The sequence below is a fragment of the Euprymna scolopes genome, chromosome 38 (assembly GCF_053919585.1).
Source record: "Euprymna scolopes isolate OS-2025 chromosome 38, ASM5391958v1, whole genome shotgun sequence".
In the NCBI taxonomy this organism is placed as follows: domain Eukaryota; kingdom Metazoa; phylum Mollusca; class Cephalopoda; order Sepiida; family Sepiolidae; genus Euprymna; species Euprymna scolopes.
The window spans coordinates 9,878,789-9,896,745 of NC_136519.1; the positions used below are offsets into that span (position 1 = coordinate 9,878,789).

The 17,957-nt window shown below is 32.6% G+C and overlaps 1 protein-coding gene across 1 annotated transcript in view; it reads right to left on the bottom strand.

Moving 5' to 3' along the window:
- LOC145263070 (integrin alpha-9-like) overlaps window positions 1-17,957 on the bottom strand; it is a 244,443-nt gene that overhangs the window by 16,671 nt on the left and 209,815 nt on the right. Inside the window, exons 16-20 of the mRNA XM_080119934.1 lie at window positions 17,217-17,394; window positions 13,417-13,461; window positions 9,972-10,088; window positions 4,591-4,683; window positions 1,757-1,873 (exon numbers count right to left, since the gene is read on the bottom strand). Coding sequence (XP_079976060.1) covers window positions 1,757-1,873; window positions 4,591-4,683; window positions 9,972-10,088; window positions 13,417-13,461; window positions 17,217-17,394 — 550 coding nt within the window. The remainder of the gene's footprint in view (window positions 1-1,756; window positions 1,874-4,590; window positions 4,684-9,971; window positions 10,089-13,416; window positions 13,462-17,216; window positions 17,395-17,957) is intronic.

The window sequence follows — 17,957 nt, forward strand, 5'->3', positions numbered from 1 at the left end:
AGTAGGTTTTCCGGCATATAAGGACCAACAGTGAAGGGGTGGGATTTTGCTGCTGGACATGGTTTGTCAGAGTATGTAGGTTGAGGGCATACAAGTCGTTTTCAGGGCACATTTCATTAAAATACTTGTAAAACAGACAAAGGGATGCAACATTGCGGCAATGGTCTGGAGCTTAATTGAGAACAGTAATTTTTATTTTTATTTTTTTATTTTTTCATTCTTGCAAGTGATTCTACTCGTTTATTTCAAGATTGCAAAGAGAAACTAATTTTTAGATTTTCCAATTTCTATAAGAACTAATATTTATTTGGATTGTTCACATATATATTCAAACAATCTTATGCTTTTTTTTTTTTTTTTTTTTTTTTTTTTACTTTTCACTCTTTAATGTCATCATGTGGTGATTATACTTACATTTGCAATCATTTTCTGTGTCCGTTATATATAAGTTTTATTCAGTGTTCCATAGCCTGATGACTATCAAGGCGCCAGTGATGTTCTGGCAGCAAAAGATGGACTTGTATCTCCATTCATGGTGTACTCATGGCAAGAATAGCCAGTTAGAAGAATCCTTGCCCTTCCTAACTTATCCTTAGGTTCCCTTCCTAACTTAGCATCCAAGAATAGAGAGCGAGTGCTCTCACCGGCACCCCTTGAAGTACGAGAATGCACTCACCCAGGAGTAATACAAGGATGGCACGAGAGTCATTCGTCAGTGACTTTTTAGATTGTGTCTTAGTCCATGTTCATGTTATTGATAGAGTTTGTATTGGTGTTGCTGGTCGAGTCTGTGTTGATGTTATCATTGGAAGTTGCATTAGTATTACTAATAGAGTCCATGTCAATGCTCTTGTTTTAATTTGTATTGGTATTACTGGTACGTTATCACTTTAGTCCATATCGGCGTCGCTGTTGGGTACGTGCTGGTGAATGTTCAGAGTCCAGAGTTCTCTTGCTTTTTCATTTGCTTTGATACACATGGAAGATATTTATCGGCTAAAACACTGTTTAATAATTTCATTTTTATTAATTCAAGGGCAAAACATGCAGCCATGAACGTGCAGAGAGATTATTCAATTTTGCAAAAGAAAAATTCATTTTAAAAATTACAGGAGTTAATTCATAAAAATAATTTTTTCATACGCAACACAAAATGCAAAATTGCAAATAAAACACCAAAAAAAATTCAATTCTACATGCATTATCCCCTTCCCCATAAAAAAAAATCAAAATTGCTTCATTACAATTAAATTGCCATGAAAAAAAAAAAGAAAAAAAGACCAATTTTCTTGAGGCAGTATTCCAATAGAATTATATTAAGAACAGATTATTATCCAAGAAGAATGTAGTTTGCTTGAAGCATTGTGCATAGTGTGTACACAGTTGTTTTGGAAGGCTATGACAATGCAGTTTGTATGTTAAGGCCTTGGCGACTTTTGGTGCTAAATGGTGGGTGTGGGGAGTAAATGATGGACTTAGTCATTTCTTTTTTTGCATGGTGTAGAATTTAAATTTACATATGTTAAGGCCTAAAATTGCACTGTTTGTTCATTTTCACCAGGATATAACGTCCCCTGGTGACTTTTGGGCCTAAATAGGTGGGCAATGCTGAACAGTCATTTTTATGCCTCGTTCACTGTGCACTCATGGGGGATCATGCATGCGTCATTTTTTTTTTTTTTTTCATGGCCGAGTGATTGTATGGAAGCACCAAAGTGATATATTTTATATAAAAACCGAGAAAGTTATTACTTACCTTCCAGAGTCCAGCAATCAATCCTAATAAAAGCAAGATTCCTAAAATGATGCACACGACAATTATCCACGTCTTTACAGGTTTCGGTTTACCGGGTGAGCGTAAATTTGTGATAACCTTGAAGGAGGAAAAAAAAGTACAATGAATTGAATCCTGCATATTTGCTCCAAATCTATAAATATAAAAGCGAAAATGTATGTATGTGTGTTCGCTTTTTCTGTATGTCTACAAAAGGCTTTTTTCAGAGAAGCGGTCGCTCGCTTCACAACTTTTTAAAACTTTTTATATCACATAGAAATCGTAATATCTCACAGTTAACAACGAAGCTCGCCTGTCTATTTAATTTGCTCGATTTCAGGAAGATAAATATTCAACATTTGTTGCTCACCGCATGTGGATTAGTCTTTTTCCTATAACATCTCGGGAAAATAAAAATAAAAAAAAGCGTTCCGCAGTAAATGAATACTATCCCGCAGTCAAACTTGACCTCATTAACTCATTAAAACGGGCACCTTCCAAATCCAAGTAATTAAATAAATTCAAACTTTTTTCTGTTAGCATCTCATGTAAAAGTGGCTTTTTCGAGGGGTTGGGGTTCTCGAGAGGGTTACCATTTTCACAACTTTTTATATACTCCCTAAATCATAATACGTCGTGTCTACATTTATTTTTATCGATTTTTATAAAATTCATGCTATTCCATCCTCTTGCATGTTTGTATTTTCATATAAAAGCGAAACTGAATCAAAAACAAACGTCATTCGCCGGCCTTCTTGGCCGGAATCTCCAGAAAAGGAATTAGCTTTGATCAATGTGGAGAAAGGAAAACCTTCATATCAAACAATTGCTATTCATTTGGAGAGCCTCCCCTTCTTGGGGGGGGGGGAGCTAGTTTTCGCCAGCTTTGTGAGGAAACAAATTAATGAAACAGTGGAAAGCTGAACTGGCGTTCAGCCAACGTCCATTTTTGCATTCACTTAGCAAGTCAACATTTTGATTGACATCACTAAATTTGAACGCTTTGCACTTTCTATGGCTTTTGTAGCGTAGTGGTAAAAGTTTACGTTTTCTTTCACTTTCTTTTCTGCCTTTGGGTTCAAGCCTCCTTCCCTACTAACACTTTTTTTCTTTTACACCTACAAAAGCCCAGGCAACGCCGGGTACCCCCTCTAGTATAATATAAATCCCACTTGTCTGTTTAAATGTATGTATGTCTGCCTAAAACTTTCGACAGACGCGATGGATTTTCACAGGATTGGTATCGTTTTGAAGCTCGACCCTTCAGACGACAAATATCAAAATATTGGCTAAAAACATTAATTTCTTCGCCCTCAATTGGGCACTTTTCTACAGGAAGGGATACCTGTTTTCGACGATATTTTCAAAAGTCATCCCCTTTTTTTGATTAACTAGCCTTAATTTAAACCTTCGACACTTCCGGTTTGGTGGTGGATGCAACAGCAAAGGCGGCATGTTTTTTTTCATGTTCTTTTCTTCATTCCTGGTACAGGTTTGAACCTGCCTGCCTACTACCACTTTTTTTTTTTCTTAACACACACCTACAAACACCCGAGCATTGCCGGGCACCCAGGCTAGTATATATATATATATATATATATATATATGTGTGTGTGTGTGTGTGAGCGATTAATTGGAATAGGGAAAAATCAGAACTTTTTGGGGTATCGAAATTGTAAAAAAATGTGTATTTTCCGATGCAAAAAACAATTTTAATCATTTGGTTTTAGTATTTTTAATAAGAAAATCAATTTTCCATCACTGGTACTGTGAAAAATGATAAATATATATCAAAATGCAAAATCAGAATTTTTAGGGGTATCGGAATCAGAAAAATGTGTGCCTATTTTTTGATAGAAAAAATCGATTCCTTTCATTATCTTGTTTTATTTGATTTTGTTTAAAAACAAAATTTCCACTACTGATATATATAATATATAATGATAAATAACTGATAAATATTTATTGATTTAAAATTTTTATTTTTATATTTATTTTATTATCATCACCTTCAGCGGCCATGCTTTTTTTTTTTCTTTTTTTACAGTGTCGGCGACCACAGCACTCCAAATTGTAGAGCCATGATAATCTTGGGAAGATAAGTAAAGACGGTAGTTTCACGTTGCTTTCCGTCTTGATTCGGGGGTGCATCTTCCCCAGCGATTTAAATGCGTCCCCAGATACCAGCCTGGAAACTTCTATGACTCCGCGCGGTACATACAGCACCAGCCTTCCCAAATGATCACCCATCCGGTACTGGCCAGGCTCATTGTTGCTTAACTTCGGTGAGAATTGGTGTACCAACATGATTGTGCCATTTTGGGGGGGGGGGTGCTTTAAGGTAATCCAAAAAATTTAAACTTAAAAGCCAGCAACTCTATAGCTAAATATTTAGAAATTAAAAAAAAAATAAAATATTGGAATCAGTAATTTAGAACAGAATCGGTTATTGTATTGGAATCGTCTTATCACTAATAGACATCTTGGTAAAACATGGTCTTGGTAAAACATGGTCTTGGTAAAAACATGATCTTGGTAAAAACATGATCTTGGTAAAAACATGATCTTGGTAAAAATAGCAACTCTATAGCTAAATATTTAGAAATTTTGAAAGAATTGGAATCAGAATCAATAATTGTTTTGGAATCAGAAAAAAATATTGGAATCGTCCCAGCACTTATACTGACTGCACAATTTCATTTAAACACGGAAACTGAAAATAAATAGTTCAAAGTAGATAAATAAAAAGTTAGTTTTTGGTTTTATTCTTTATATGATACAAATGTTTCGATGGAAAAAAAGAAAGAAATAATTACAGAGTAAATTTTCTCTTCGATTGCAATGCCATCAACGTAATCCGAATCTTTTACAGATTTCATGTGGAGTTCACTTTTCACATCTGGTAAAGCCTGGAAAACAAAATTGTGATGCATCAAAATTTTATTAATTCCTACAATCTCAGAGTTTTACCAATTAAAAAAACAACTGCAATTTGAAGTCTATGCTAGCCTTTTCATTTCAATTTTTTTTATTTACTAATGATTAATCTATATATAAAAGTGAAAATGTATGTGTGTTTGTGTCCGCTAAAAACTTTCGACAGACAGAACAAAAATTGACAAACTTGGTATCATATTGAAGCTCCATCCTTCGCCCGATAAATATCGAAAAATTGGCCCAAAACGTTCATTTTTCACCCCAAAATCAACAATTTTCTACAGGGGGGCTCAACAAAAACCGTCCTCTCATGACGAGATCGGTTCTACGCATGCGTCAGATGACGTCATGACCTGATTTAGTTTAAATAGTTGAAGAACTGACTAAATTTCATGTACGTCGTGTTAGCTTAGTTGGTTAAAGTGTTGGGTCATTATCTAAACATTTTGGGTTCGAATCATGGTGTGAGATGTCTTCTTTTTTTTTTTTTTTGATATTTTAAATTTAAATATTGAACCAGTGTTATTTAAGCCATTTTTCACATAATGTTTGTTTTTCTGTTTTTTTTTTTTTTTTTTTACTTCGCTTATTCTTAGGTTTTCATTAACACCCCCGACCGACCACAGACACCCAAAATCACCCGGGTAGCCACCGATTTTTTAAATTTTAATATCGAAACAGGCTTATTTAAGCCATTTTTCACATGTTTTTATTGTTTGTTTTTATTTTTCAGAAGTTTTAACGTTCATTTTTCTGTTTTCTTTTTTGTTTTTGTTTTTTCGATTTTTACATTTAACATCGTTCGTTTACCTTACGTTAGTTTTAAGCTATTTTCGAGATATTTTTTGATCGCCGCGTAGCGGGAAAAACAGAAACTGGCTACCAGCGCAAAACTAGGTCAAACATCACGCAACTTGACGTTGTCGCACCTGCTAATTTCAGTTTATAAACGTCAACTTAACACACTTATCAATTCATTTGTTCTCGTGGTCGAGATGGTTAGGTTGCAGGGTTTTTTTTCCATTTTCTTTCCACCTCTGCATCAAAGGTTCGGGGTTCAAGCCTACCTTTCTACTAAAACTATTTTTTCTTTTACACCGCCAAACAACCGGCCAACATTTTTTTTTTTTTTTTTTTTTAACAGGGTTGTTTTAATCTACCCCCACCCACCCACCCACCAACACACACCTCCAAACACTCGGGCAACACCGGGTACCCCTCGCTAGTCTATAATATAAATCTTACCTATTTAAATGCATGTGTGGATGTATGTCTGCCTAAAACTTTCGACAGAGGCAACAGATTTTCACAAGATTTGTATCGTTTTGAAGCTTGACCCTTTGGACGACAAATATTAAAAAATTGGCTAAAAACATTAATTCCTTCACCCTCAACTGGGAACTTTTCTATAAGGAGGAATCGCTTTTTTTGCTGATATTTTTTGAAAGTCATCACCTCTTTTCAATTAATTAGCCTTATTTTAAAACTTCACCATTTCTGGTTTGGCGATGGACGCAACAGCAAAGACGTCCCGTTTTTTTTTGTTTTTTTTTTCATGCTCTTTTCCTCCTTCATGGTACGGGTTCGAACCTACCTGCCTACTACCACTTTTATTTTTTTTGCTCAACACACACCTCCGGGCAATGCCGGGCACCCAGGCTAGTCTATTAAATAAAGGACAAATATATGTGTGTTAGTGTGTCTGTGTGTGTGTTTGTATGTCTGCTAAAAACTTGTTATCCACACCGAATGTGGTACCATTAGAAAGGGCGATCACTTGGACACATAATATCGAAAATTGGAAAAAAAATCATTAATCATTTCATGTAGAAATCTCGTTTTGTTTGAAGGGGGGTATCAGGTAAAAACCTTGTTTTCGACGCTGTTTGCAAATCGCGCATGTGCGTATAATCGATTTATTCTTTCGTTTTAAAAAGATAAATATCATAACGTGTATTGTTGTGGTCCCATCAATAACACATTTGCTTACAACCTTAACTTTTGTGAGCTCACGTCCAGAACGCTGCGGTTTTTTTTTTTTTTTTTTTTTTTTTTTTTTTTTTTTACTTACAAAATTTTGCTTTCGGCTTTGCTTCTAGCTGATGGCACCCACACCCATTTTCTTTTCTTTTATGAGACCAGGTAACGCTGGGCGCATCCTCCTCTCACTAGTTACTTATCAAGGCTCAAACCCAATAGAGGATAAATATTGTATAGTGATACGATCCTAAAAGAAATGGTAACACTCGTGTACAAAAATATATTAACACTAGACATTTTAGCCCGTTAAAAATGAGCAAAAGTTATAGCCTGTTGACTTAAAATTAATGATTCATGCCAAATTGATGGTCGAATATGGTCAAATTTGCACTCATTTTTGCATTAAATCCTAATCTTTATTAATCCCTATTATCCCAATCTGTGCATCAAACGGATACCATAATACTAAGTTTGCTGCACCTTATAGCAAGGATCCATACAAAAGTAGTTTCCAAGAAAAGTGGACCAGACAGACAAATTGAAATATAATATAGGTACTTTATTAGTGTTGGGATGGTTAATCAGAATCTGCAAAATCAGAATTTTTAGGGGTATCGGAATCAGAAAAATGTGTGCCTATTTTTTGATGTCAAAAATCGATTCCTTTCCTTATCTTGTTTTATTCTATTTTGTTTAAAAACAAAAATTTTCCACTACTGATATTAATAATGAAATAATAAATATTTATCGTTGAAATACAAGTAAAACTAAAATCTATATATATTTTACGTTAGAAAAAACAAAAAAAAAAACGTACACATTTAATATGCGTTTTTACGACAATCGGGGAAAAAAATAACAATTTTATAGTTAAATATTTAGAGATTTGTGACGAATCAGAATCGGGGAAAATATTGGAATCATCCCATCACTAGTATTCTTATTGCTTAGTCTGGCAAGGGAGATAATAAAAACTCAAATAATTTCTTCTTATAAAAAAAACAAAAAAACAAATACAATTATTGACATCTGGAGATATAGCTCAGTGGTAGAGCATTTGACTACAGATCGAATAATTCCCTGTTCAAACCCGGGTGTACCTCACTATTTAATTTTAATTTTTTCTTATTTATGAGTTCAATTTACAATAAAACGAAGAGGTACCATTTAAAATCACAGCAAATCATTTCTTTGTTTGCATATTTTAAAACTAAACATTAACCAAACCGAGTTTCCTGGGAATTTATCGACAAGCCCAAATATCAGCTGACGTGATATTGTAAACAAACACAGACGGAATTTGATGAACAACATTATTTTTGTTTTTTTGCAAATTAGTGCACCAGGCAAATTATTCCTCGTAATATATAATATCAATAGAGGATTAATTCTATAATAATACATATTTAATCTGCATAAATTAAAATATCATGTTTAAGCGTATTGTATGACTGGGCAACGCCGGGCGTCCAGCTAGTATATAATAGAATTTCATCTGTATGTTAATATTGTATTAATAATGTAAATGTTTTGTGCAATGTGTTGTTTTTCTTCTTCTCTCAAATGGACTTTAAATTGAATATAGTTAAAGAAAAAAAAAAGAAAAAAGCAGGAGATTCCCAAAGAGACATGACAGACAAATATTTTCGTTTGACATTCATCTAACATGTTAGTTAAAATCGATTCTTTGTTGGGAATTTTTTTTTTTCTCCAGAAATAAAATTCTTTACTTTTACAGGCTGTCTGAAGATATTGACTTTTTGACCTAAAATGCACCAAACGTTGATGTTATTGTTTTTTTTTTTTGCTTTTGTAAAACTCAATCATGTTCTGCAAGGCCAAAAACAAAAATGTTCTCTACAAGCAACCAAACCAAACTCCATGAGTAAATATTTGAAGATATATAAAAAAAAAAAAAAAAAAAACTTTGGCCAAAAATAACTTCTACCAAAATAATAGGAGTCAGCATTAAATAACTTGAAAAGGGTTGATATGCCGTAAAACGAAAATCAAACCTAGTTTACTTTTAAAATATAAAATATTGGAATTTTTCTTTCAAATGCTCACCTTTTTTAATCCGTTTTCTTTTTGACAATTATTAAGATGGAATTTGATGAATTAAAAAAGAATGGAAACAAAATGGATTAAGATTGCATTTTTGAGGGGACTATCAGATGAAATATTTAACAGAATTTGATTTATGCATTGATATTGTATTTATACAAAGAAAAAGAAAACTTAATGATTGAATAAAAAAAATAAAAAATTGAAAACTATTGACCAATCTGAAAATGATAGTGTTTTCTGTGATAAAAGCATTGTTTAAATTTTAAAATATAAACATATTTTTACGTATTTTAAGCCAAATTACAATGCAATATTTTGAAAATAAACAAATATTTATTTGTTTAAAATTAACATTTCGGAGATAGACTATCCTCAGAATTTTATACATTTTTTCCTTTTTTTTTTTTTTTCAATTTAACATTATGGCAAGGACAAAAAAAAAATTCTGAGGATGGAGTCTATCTCCAAAATATTAATTTTAAACAAATAAATATTTGTTTAATTTCATAATATTGCATTGTAATTTAGTTTATAAACGCATTTTATTTTATTGACTAATCAAGTTTTTTCCTAATAGGACATATATATTTTTGTAGCAAATTTCCACATGAAATAAAAAAAAAATGACTGAATTGAATAAATTGGAAACTAGTGATAAAGCAAAAATAATGAATGGAAAACTTTTGAGAGCTATCGGATGAAATATTCAGTCTGCATATTGATGTCATAGTAATAGTGTTCGCATAAAGAAAAACAAAACGTTTAAGAATCGAATAAAAAAAATAGCTTCAAAGACATAACTAATGATACTAATATCAATAATATGAATATTTGAATTATTCAGAATATTATTTTTATCTTGGATGTTATTTTTTTACAACGTTTCAGCCGATGTAACCTCCGATTTTTTCAGATTTATCTTTTCAGAATTGGAAACCTAATAGTCAAACTCTGAATATATGGAATTTCTAACTGAACCCTGGTCTCATTCCATCAGCTTTGACTGGGCAGAAGTGTCAATTTTTATTATGTTATTCTTAGTTACATAATAAAGATTTCTACCTGAGCACGGCTGACAGGAAAAGAACAATCTAACTGTCTTTGATTAAATAAAAGGGCTCAGTTCGAAAATCCATATAGGTTTTCTAGTTTGATAAAGATGTCCGTTCATAAATACTGTAATAATAATTTCAAATTAAAAATTTTCACTTACGGAATCCAGATTTGCGACATCAATTTGGAGGAAAATTTCAACGGAAAACATAGATTCTTTCACCCACTCTTTGAAATAACAATTCACTTCATAAAAGTCCAGCTTCTCTTGGAATTTCTGAAAAGAAACAAAATCACAAACTTGTAAAAATATTTCTATAATAGTGCTAAATACTAGACAAAGCTATTGATCAATGTTGGAATTAAAAATTGAAAAAAATCAGGACTTATTTTTTTTTTTTTGGGGGGGGGACTATTTTCTGATGCCAAAAACAATTCTTTTTTGTGTTTTTTCTTTTTTTATTTAGTAATTGTTTAAAAATTAATTTTTCGTTGCTGGTACTAATGGTAAAATGACAAATGTCTTGATTTTAAACAACCGTTGAAACTAAAATATAATTCCATCCCACCATAAACATTATTTGCATTTGCGAAAATACATGCACATACTTCTTGGGTTCTTATGATAATCCAAAAATAAAAATATATAAAACAACTCTATAGCTAAATGTTTAGAGGTTTTAAAAGAATTTGAATCGGTAATTGTATCAGAATTAAAAAAAAAAGAAATAAATGAATAAAAAAGAAAAAAATGAATAAAAAAGAAAAAAATGAATAAAAAAGAAAAAAATGAATAAAAAAGAATAAAAAACATTAGAATCGTTTCATCACTATTATTTATATAATAGTTTTATTTACAAAAATTTTGCTACACATGACATATTTCAATTGGAGCTTTTATAAACTCAGCATCCACAGTCCAGAGAGGGGGGGGGCAATGTGGATGTCGACATTTTACAAATTCACATATAAGAAAAGCCTCTTTCTTATTTGTGAATATATAAAAAGCACACATCTATTGTTTTTGCCTTGGAATTTCTGAAAAATAATCTTATATTTGTAAAATATTCATATAAGTAACAGTTTTTTTTAATTGACTTTATAAATTTACAAATTTCAATTTAATAATTATGTCGACCTAATTGTTTAAATTGAAATTTGTAAATTTATAAAGTCAATTCGATGCATATTTTTTTAATTTTAAATGTAATGTAAACCGACATCTCCCTCATCTTACATAGTCCCCTATAAACATGGTCTCAAATAGTAGCCCCTGACATTCAAGTGGCACTATGCTTTGTTTGGGGGGGAGGTGAACACGAGTTAAAAAATCTGACGATGATGGGTGTTTCAGTAGCAATGCGTTTGGGATAAATACAAATTAAAAAAAAAAAGATGTCTTTTAGGTTTTTTGTTTGTTCTATTTTTACAATAGTCCTTGGCTCCACTACCAAGTTCAACTCAAGTTGAGAATTTACCAAGGATATCTCCCATTCACTGTCTACTCAAAGTTCAACATATCAGATATCAATGTAACTATTGATGTATTTTAAGGACAACCATTGTAATCTGTTGCAAAAATACTGTGACCCAAGAGAATAGTTTAACTTCTGCTATTGCTTATATCATTATATGAAATATTGAAATTTGAAAGTGGTAACCTTTTTCATTCTCAACACGACCGAGCCTTAGACATTGCCCTCTAATATGTATTTGAAAAATTAAGAGAAGTTATTGTACATGGCTAATTAATTAGGGAAAAGATTAAAAGTGCGGAATGAAGACCTTGATTAAAAAAATCAGATTCAGGTTTGTGGATAAATTTATAAATACTAATGCATACAGGATACCTTTGTATATAACTAACTGGTACACTCGTTATGTGCATTTTTCACCTCTATGAAACTTATTACTATTTGTTTTATTTACTACTAGCAGGATACGTGTCCCGGCGCTGCCCGATATAAAGTTATCGTACATAGCTAGTTATACTTCAGAGAGAACTATCAGTGTGTGGTAGAGAATAAATGGTTGGTGACCTTAAGAAAATCGTTAGGGTCTTTGTGGCTGAGTATAATTACTGATGTAACCTACCTAATAATGCAGCACAAAGGATACCAGCATCTAGCTATGGTAATTGGAACTAGGAAAACTTTCTACTTTCTTGTCTATTTTAGGATGCTTTCAATATTCATGAAATTTTATTTTCAAGAGATAACCCCCATTCTGTAGCCATCTTGATCAATGAGATGCAGAACAATGACGTGTCATTACTGTGGGGAAGCAGCACACATAGCACAGGCAAGTATAAACTTAGATAAGCCTATACCTAGATTGGCTGGCTTTTCAAAGTTCACATTAGATTGGTATAACTGTTGATGTATGTTAAGGGCAACCATTGTAATCTGTTATAAAAATACTGTGACCCGTGAGAATAATTTAACCTCTGCTACTGCTTATATTATTATTATATGATATTATTGAAATTTGGAGAAGGAGAAGCAGTTTGGTTTTACGGCAGATCAACCGCAGTGGGTCATTTTATGCCAGATATGGTTTGTATGCGTGTATAGTTTGTACAATGTGAAAGTGATTAGTTCGTCATAATAAAGTTTAGGTCAGTTATAGTTTGCTTAATGTTATTGTTGTCAAACCAATTTCTATTAGTTTTTGTTTTATAGGAGTTGGAGATATTGTTTTTTTTAAATACTATTATTTGAGGGGCAGGTACTTCTTTGAATAACTGTGTGAGGGTTGTTGCATGATAACTATTCCTGCAAATGTTCTTATATTTTTCGCACCACCTAATATGTATTGAAAAAAAAAAAAAAAAATCAAGAAGTTATCATACACGACTAGTTATTTGAAAAAAGATTAAAATAGGAGAATGAAAACCGATTAAAGAACTCTATACATCATAAATCCTCTATACATCATAAATACTCTATACATCATAAATACTCTATACATCATAAATACTCTATACATCATAAATACTCTATACATCATAAATACTCTATAAATTTATAAAGTTATAAATACTAATGCATGATGTGAGGTGAAATTAAGTGCTGCAAATCATCCAATTTACCAAGTTTCCACTACTAACGATTACTACGATATCGTCCCATTGACTACTGTACACTCATTAACCCTTATCCTCGAGTAGCCTTCGGGGCTTGATAAGTAATGACTCCTATCTAAAATCAAAACAAAAAAAAAAAACATGTGACTATTTAGGCGGTTAAACCACAAACCACTCAGCCATCAGGATCCCACCTTAAAGGTATCACAGCTTACCACACAGCCAAAAGGTAGCCTCATTTTCAAGAGAGCGGTTTATCTTTCCACCTGGAATGATCAGTGAATTCTTGATCTCAACTGACATGATAGTAATGGAAGTCATAGCACCTCTATTACTAATAAAAGTATTAGTATAGTTTCGACTTCAGACAGACATAATCAAATCTCCATTAGTAATAGATTAATAAAGATAAGTAATTCAACTAAGTTATAAAAAATGATGCAGAAAAATGTTTGATATATATTAAAAAAATAAAAAAATAAAAAAATAAATAAAATTTAAAAGATTTATTTTTTCTTACCTTTGAAAGACAATAAATAATTGGAAAACTGCCTGTTGCATTAACCTAGAAAGAAACAAACAAAAGAGAAAATTATGACGTTTGGGAAATAGTTGAGGTTTTCTTAAAGTAATTGCTCATCTTTGGGAGGTGACAGTCACCAATGACATGAACTTACAACCTGGGTGTTCCAAGTTCGAATCCAGTACATTTCACAAAAATCACTTTCACTCAGGATGTTGGCAACTTTCACGTGGTTCCTCCCGTAAGTATCCAATGTCTTTCTAGAAATAATTCTAACTAGAAACATATCAAGGAAACGAATGCCAACAATAATCATTTGATTTATTCAAAATGAGTAAATGATGCTGAACAACAACCACAATCATCACAACAAAAACAACGATCACAACAATCAATAGCAAGTCTTCGCTTGACGTTGACTGAACTATTTAAATACACGCATGTTTTTTGGGGGGTGGGGGGAATTCATTGTAGTTGTAGACAATATGTTTGTTTGATTGATTGGTTTTACGGCATATCAACCTATGTGGTCATTTAATGACCGAGTCTTTTGTATATACATTAATAGTTATAAGTTTTATGTATGTATCTGGTGTTCAGTGTCTATGTTTATAAAGTTAGATAAGGTATTTTTTTTAAAATTTTGTTGAGTAACCCTGTTATCTTCAGATATTTGAAAAGAGTAGTTGGTTCTACATGAGTAAATATGTCTTTTACAGTTTTTCATTATATAGATTCAGTCGGTTTGTTTTCAAGTCTTCACATCTTGTTAATATGTGATTTACTGTGTATGGTTCCTGGCAGGGTATGCAGATTGTGGACTCAGATCATTAAAGCATGTGGGAGGTGACGGTGGTCACGTGGTTAACGGCACGGACTGACAACTTTGGTGTTTCAAGTTTGAATCCACAAAAGTCACTTTCATTTAGAATATTGACAACTTTCACATGGTCCCTCCCGTAAGTATCTGAAAATTTTTCTAGAAAGAATTGTAACTAGAAAAATATCGAGGAAACCAATGCCAACAATCGAATCTTCAAATTCATATGCTAATGATTAATGAAAGGATGATGTCTTGCATCATCCATCAATCGATGATGAAACATTCACAAAGTTTGTGCACCATGATGCTCCCTCTCTCATTGCGACCAGAAGCTCTAATCCCCCCACCTCTCCAAAAGCCAGTATCCTTCTCCTGAAGAGTCTTAATTGTAATATGAGCTTTTCTAGTCCGTCGCTTAAGCATTAGAAACAGAACCATTTTTCCAACAAGTTCATCATGCCTGGACACATGTTCAGTCATTTTGTTGGCTACATGGTCTTGTCTTGTCACAATATCTCGTAGACGAGCATGTTGGTTGGTCGGTTGTTTTACGGCATATCAACCCTTTTCGAGTTATTTAATGCAGAATCCAAAGATTTTGAAGAAAAATTTTTTAATAGAATATATTTGTTGCTTTCAAGTCGGTTTCTATTTAACCCATAGTAAGGACCCTAACAGGTACTACCACTCCGGGTCAGAGCGGACCTGGGAGCAATGGTAATTAAAGGATGGCTCCACACTCCCCAAAGCCTGCAAACTGGATATAGTTTGTCATATCCAGGATCCGAGCATGTTGGGGTATGAGCTATCAAGTTTCTTGGATCAAACAATATATAATATCTGAGATTGATGGATTCAACCGAGACCAAAATATCCAGAAGAAAAAAATTATACTACTAATAAGAATACCAAATATTCTGCCATATCCGTTGTTGTGGGTATCAGATCAGAATTATCAATGACCTGAACTAGATCCTAGTTTTCGTAACATGTTAAATCTTTTGCACATCATCGGTTCCATATAAAGTGCACCAGTGCGTTTTCGCTAGTGAGCAATCAAAAAGACAATCAACAAAACAAAATCTTTTATATATGCTGGTCTTACTTCTCTGACTGTTGCTTTTCCATGCACAGGCCGTGGTCTCCTCGTGGTTGTTGAATTTCTGTTCAACTCGAGATGAATCTACTCATGAATGGAAAACACAACAAAGACTTGCAGAGGTTTCAAAGGTTTTATTGGTGAAAAGTTTGTTCACGAGGGAAAGAGACTAGTTAGATTAAAATTAATTCCTTTTTACTTGTTCTTCAATTTGGAAATTGAAAGACAGACGACGGCAGACATGACCTTTGTTTAGAGTTTCTTTACATTTTCAGACGCATGTCGTCTCTCTTACTTCCAGACTCCAACTACCTAAAATCCCTGTTCTGTCCCCCTAAACATCTGATCTCATTTCTATGTAATATCATTCGACATTTGTATTTTTAACACATTTTGTCTCGGAACTTAACCCATGATGCTTAAACTAAGCCAGCAGCAAATGGGTCTATTTCTATTTTCCATCAGATTATCCTGACATGTATTATGTAATCCTCACTGTTATCTGTCTGTCCAGGGATATGAACAACAAAACAAATGAGCATAAGAAATTAAAAAAAAAAAAGAAACTAATAAAGCTAAAATAAAAAATATTTATTTTAACATGAAACAAAACATAGCAATAATATTTACAAGTAGTTTAGTACTACTGCTACTAGCTTTGAATGAGATTATAAAGTCCATAGTATTGATGATAAAAAAGAGATAAGTACTAACTTCAAATCAAATGTTTTATGTATGCGTAAATCTAATAAGAATATAAAAATATAGTTCTTTGGTCATTGAGAAAATATACAGAAATCTTTATATTAACCAAAATTCCAGTTTCTTCAAATGATTCGGTGGTTGGTTTTTAAGGAGTTTCTTTTGGCTGGATTTTCATCCTAGAAACATTACCGGAGTTCCATTAAAAACTCTGGTAATGTTTCTAGAATGGAAAATGGAATTTCATAGCACTTTCTATAAGAAAAATGCTCTCATAACACTCGCCAAAATTCATACTAGTTAATATAATCTTTAATTACTGGCAAAGGGTCCCCGATATATAGTTATCTTCCCTGAACCAATTCTAGCCAATGTAAGAATACAATCTTATCTCTGGAAACCAAAAAGATATTTAAACATCACCGACAGACAAATTTACAAAGTGGATATTTTTTGCTTGTTTGTTTTGAAGGTCTTGAATATTACTGTGCTATTTTGCGTTTCAATCACAGTATATGAATATTCTTTCTACTTTGATGAGTGTGGATGAAAGTTGGCTCAGTAGATTAATATAATTGTAACATTTTCTTTCTTTTTACCATTCTCAACTTCTCAAACAAGAACAAAGAGGTACCTCTTTACATTGGTAATCTTTTAAACTGACGCATTTCAGGTAAAAACATTATTTCGTACTTACCTATTGTGAAATTAATATAAACTCCAAAAATTACTAAAAATGATTCCAGAGATGTGCTAGAAGTATTTTAAATTGAAAAAAAAAAAAAAAAAAACAGCCACAATTACATTTCCAGATATTGCTGGAGTCTTAATGTAAGTCAGTCCAAGTCAAGGGTTATCTCCATTGTCTTTCATACTGAATTGGTCGCACAACACTACATTCGATAATTTGATAAATTCTATTTTTACTTGTAATTATGTTTTTACAGGATCATTTTTTTATTAATTTTTGGAATTTATACTAAATTCGCTAGGATATGTAAGTATGTAATGTTTTCACCTGAAATGTGTTGGTTCAAAGGATCACCAATGTAAACAAGAACCGAAGAAAATGTCACCATGTTGTTATTCCTTGTCATAAACAAAATTGTATCACAAAAAATATCTAATTATGCATTGATCGACTTTAAGTTTATTTATCAAACTGTTTCTAACCTGGTGGATTAAATCGTCCAGTAAAGATTGCACCTTGCTAACCCTCAGCGTAAAATTGCCTCTTTTCAGATCGCTCGGCCCATTGTTGTAAAAGCTGTATTGGTGGCTGATAGATTTCACATTGCTCGATGACTTTTCGGCTTTGGGACTTACCAAAATGTATTGTGGATCAGAAACTCTGTAAATGAAAGAACAAAACATTGAGGTTGAATATCAAATTCGTCGAGATTTTTTAAAATGAAAATCATTCCAGACATGGTATGAAGTCACTTTATGAAAGGAGTTATAAAATGACAGCCTCACCCACCCCATCTCCAATGCCACCCATAAAATCGTTGATAGTTTTGTTTAGTTCTAGATGAGGTTTTGCATTATTAAACGATGTATTTCATTGGGAGTTAGTGTCTACATTTGCATTTTGATAGCTCTTACTTTCTCAGTAAGAAGGAGTTATATAGGTGTGTTCGATGTATAGTCTGGTTAAGAGAAATTTAGAGATCTTAAGATTCTAGTTTCTTTTTTATGTTGTGCATAAAACCTTGGTATTTTATTAGCTTTTCCCCACTCTCGACTCATTGAAGACACTAACTTCTACTAAGGTTGCTTCTTTCTCCTTGTCCCATATCATTATGTCCGGTTTTATAATCATAGTGGATGGCGTAGGACTTTGTTTTTAAATTACATTTTCACCCCAAACAAGGCACGTTGCCACTTTGATGTATGTGGGCTACTATCAGGGAC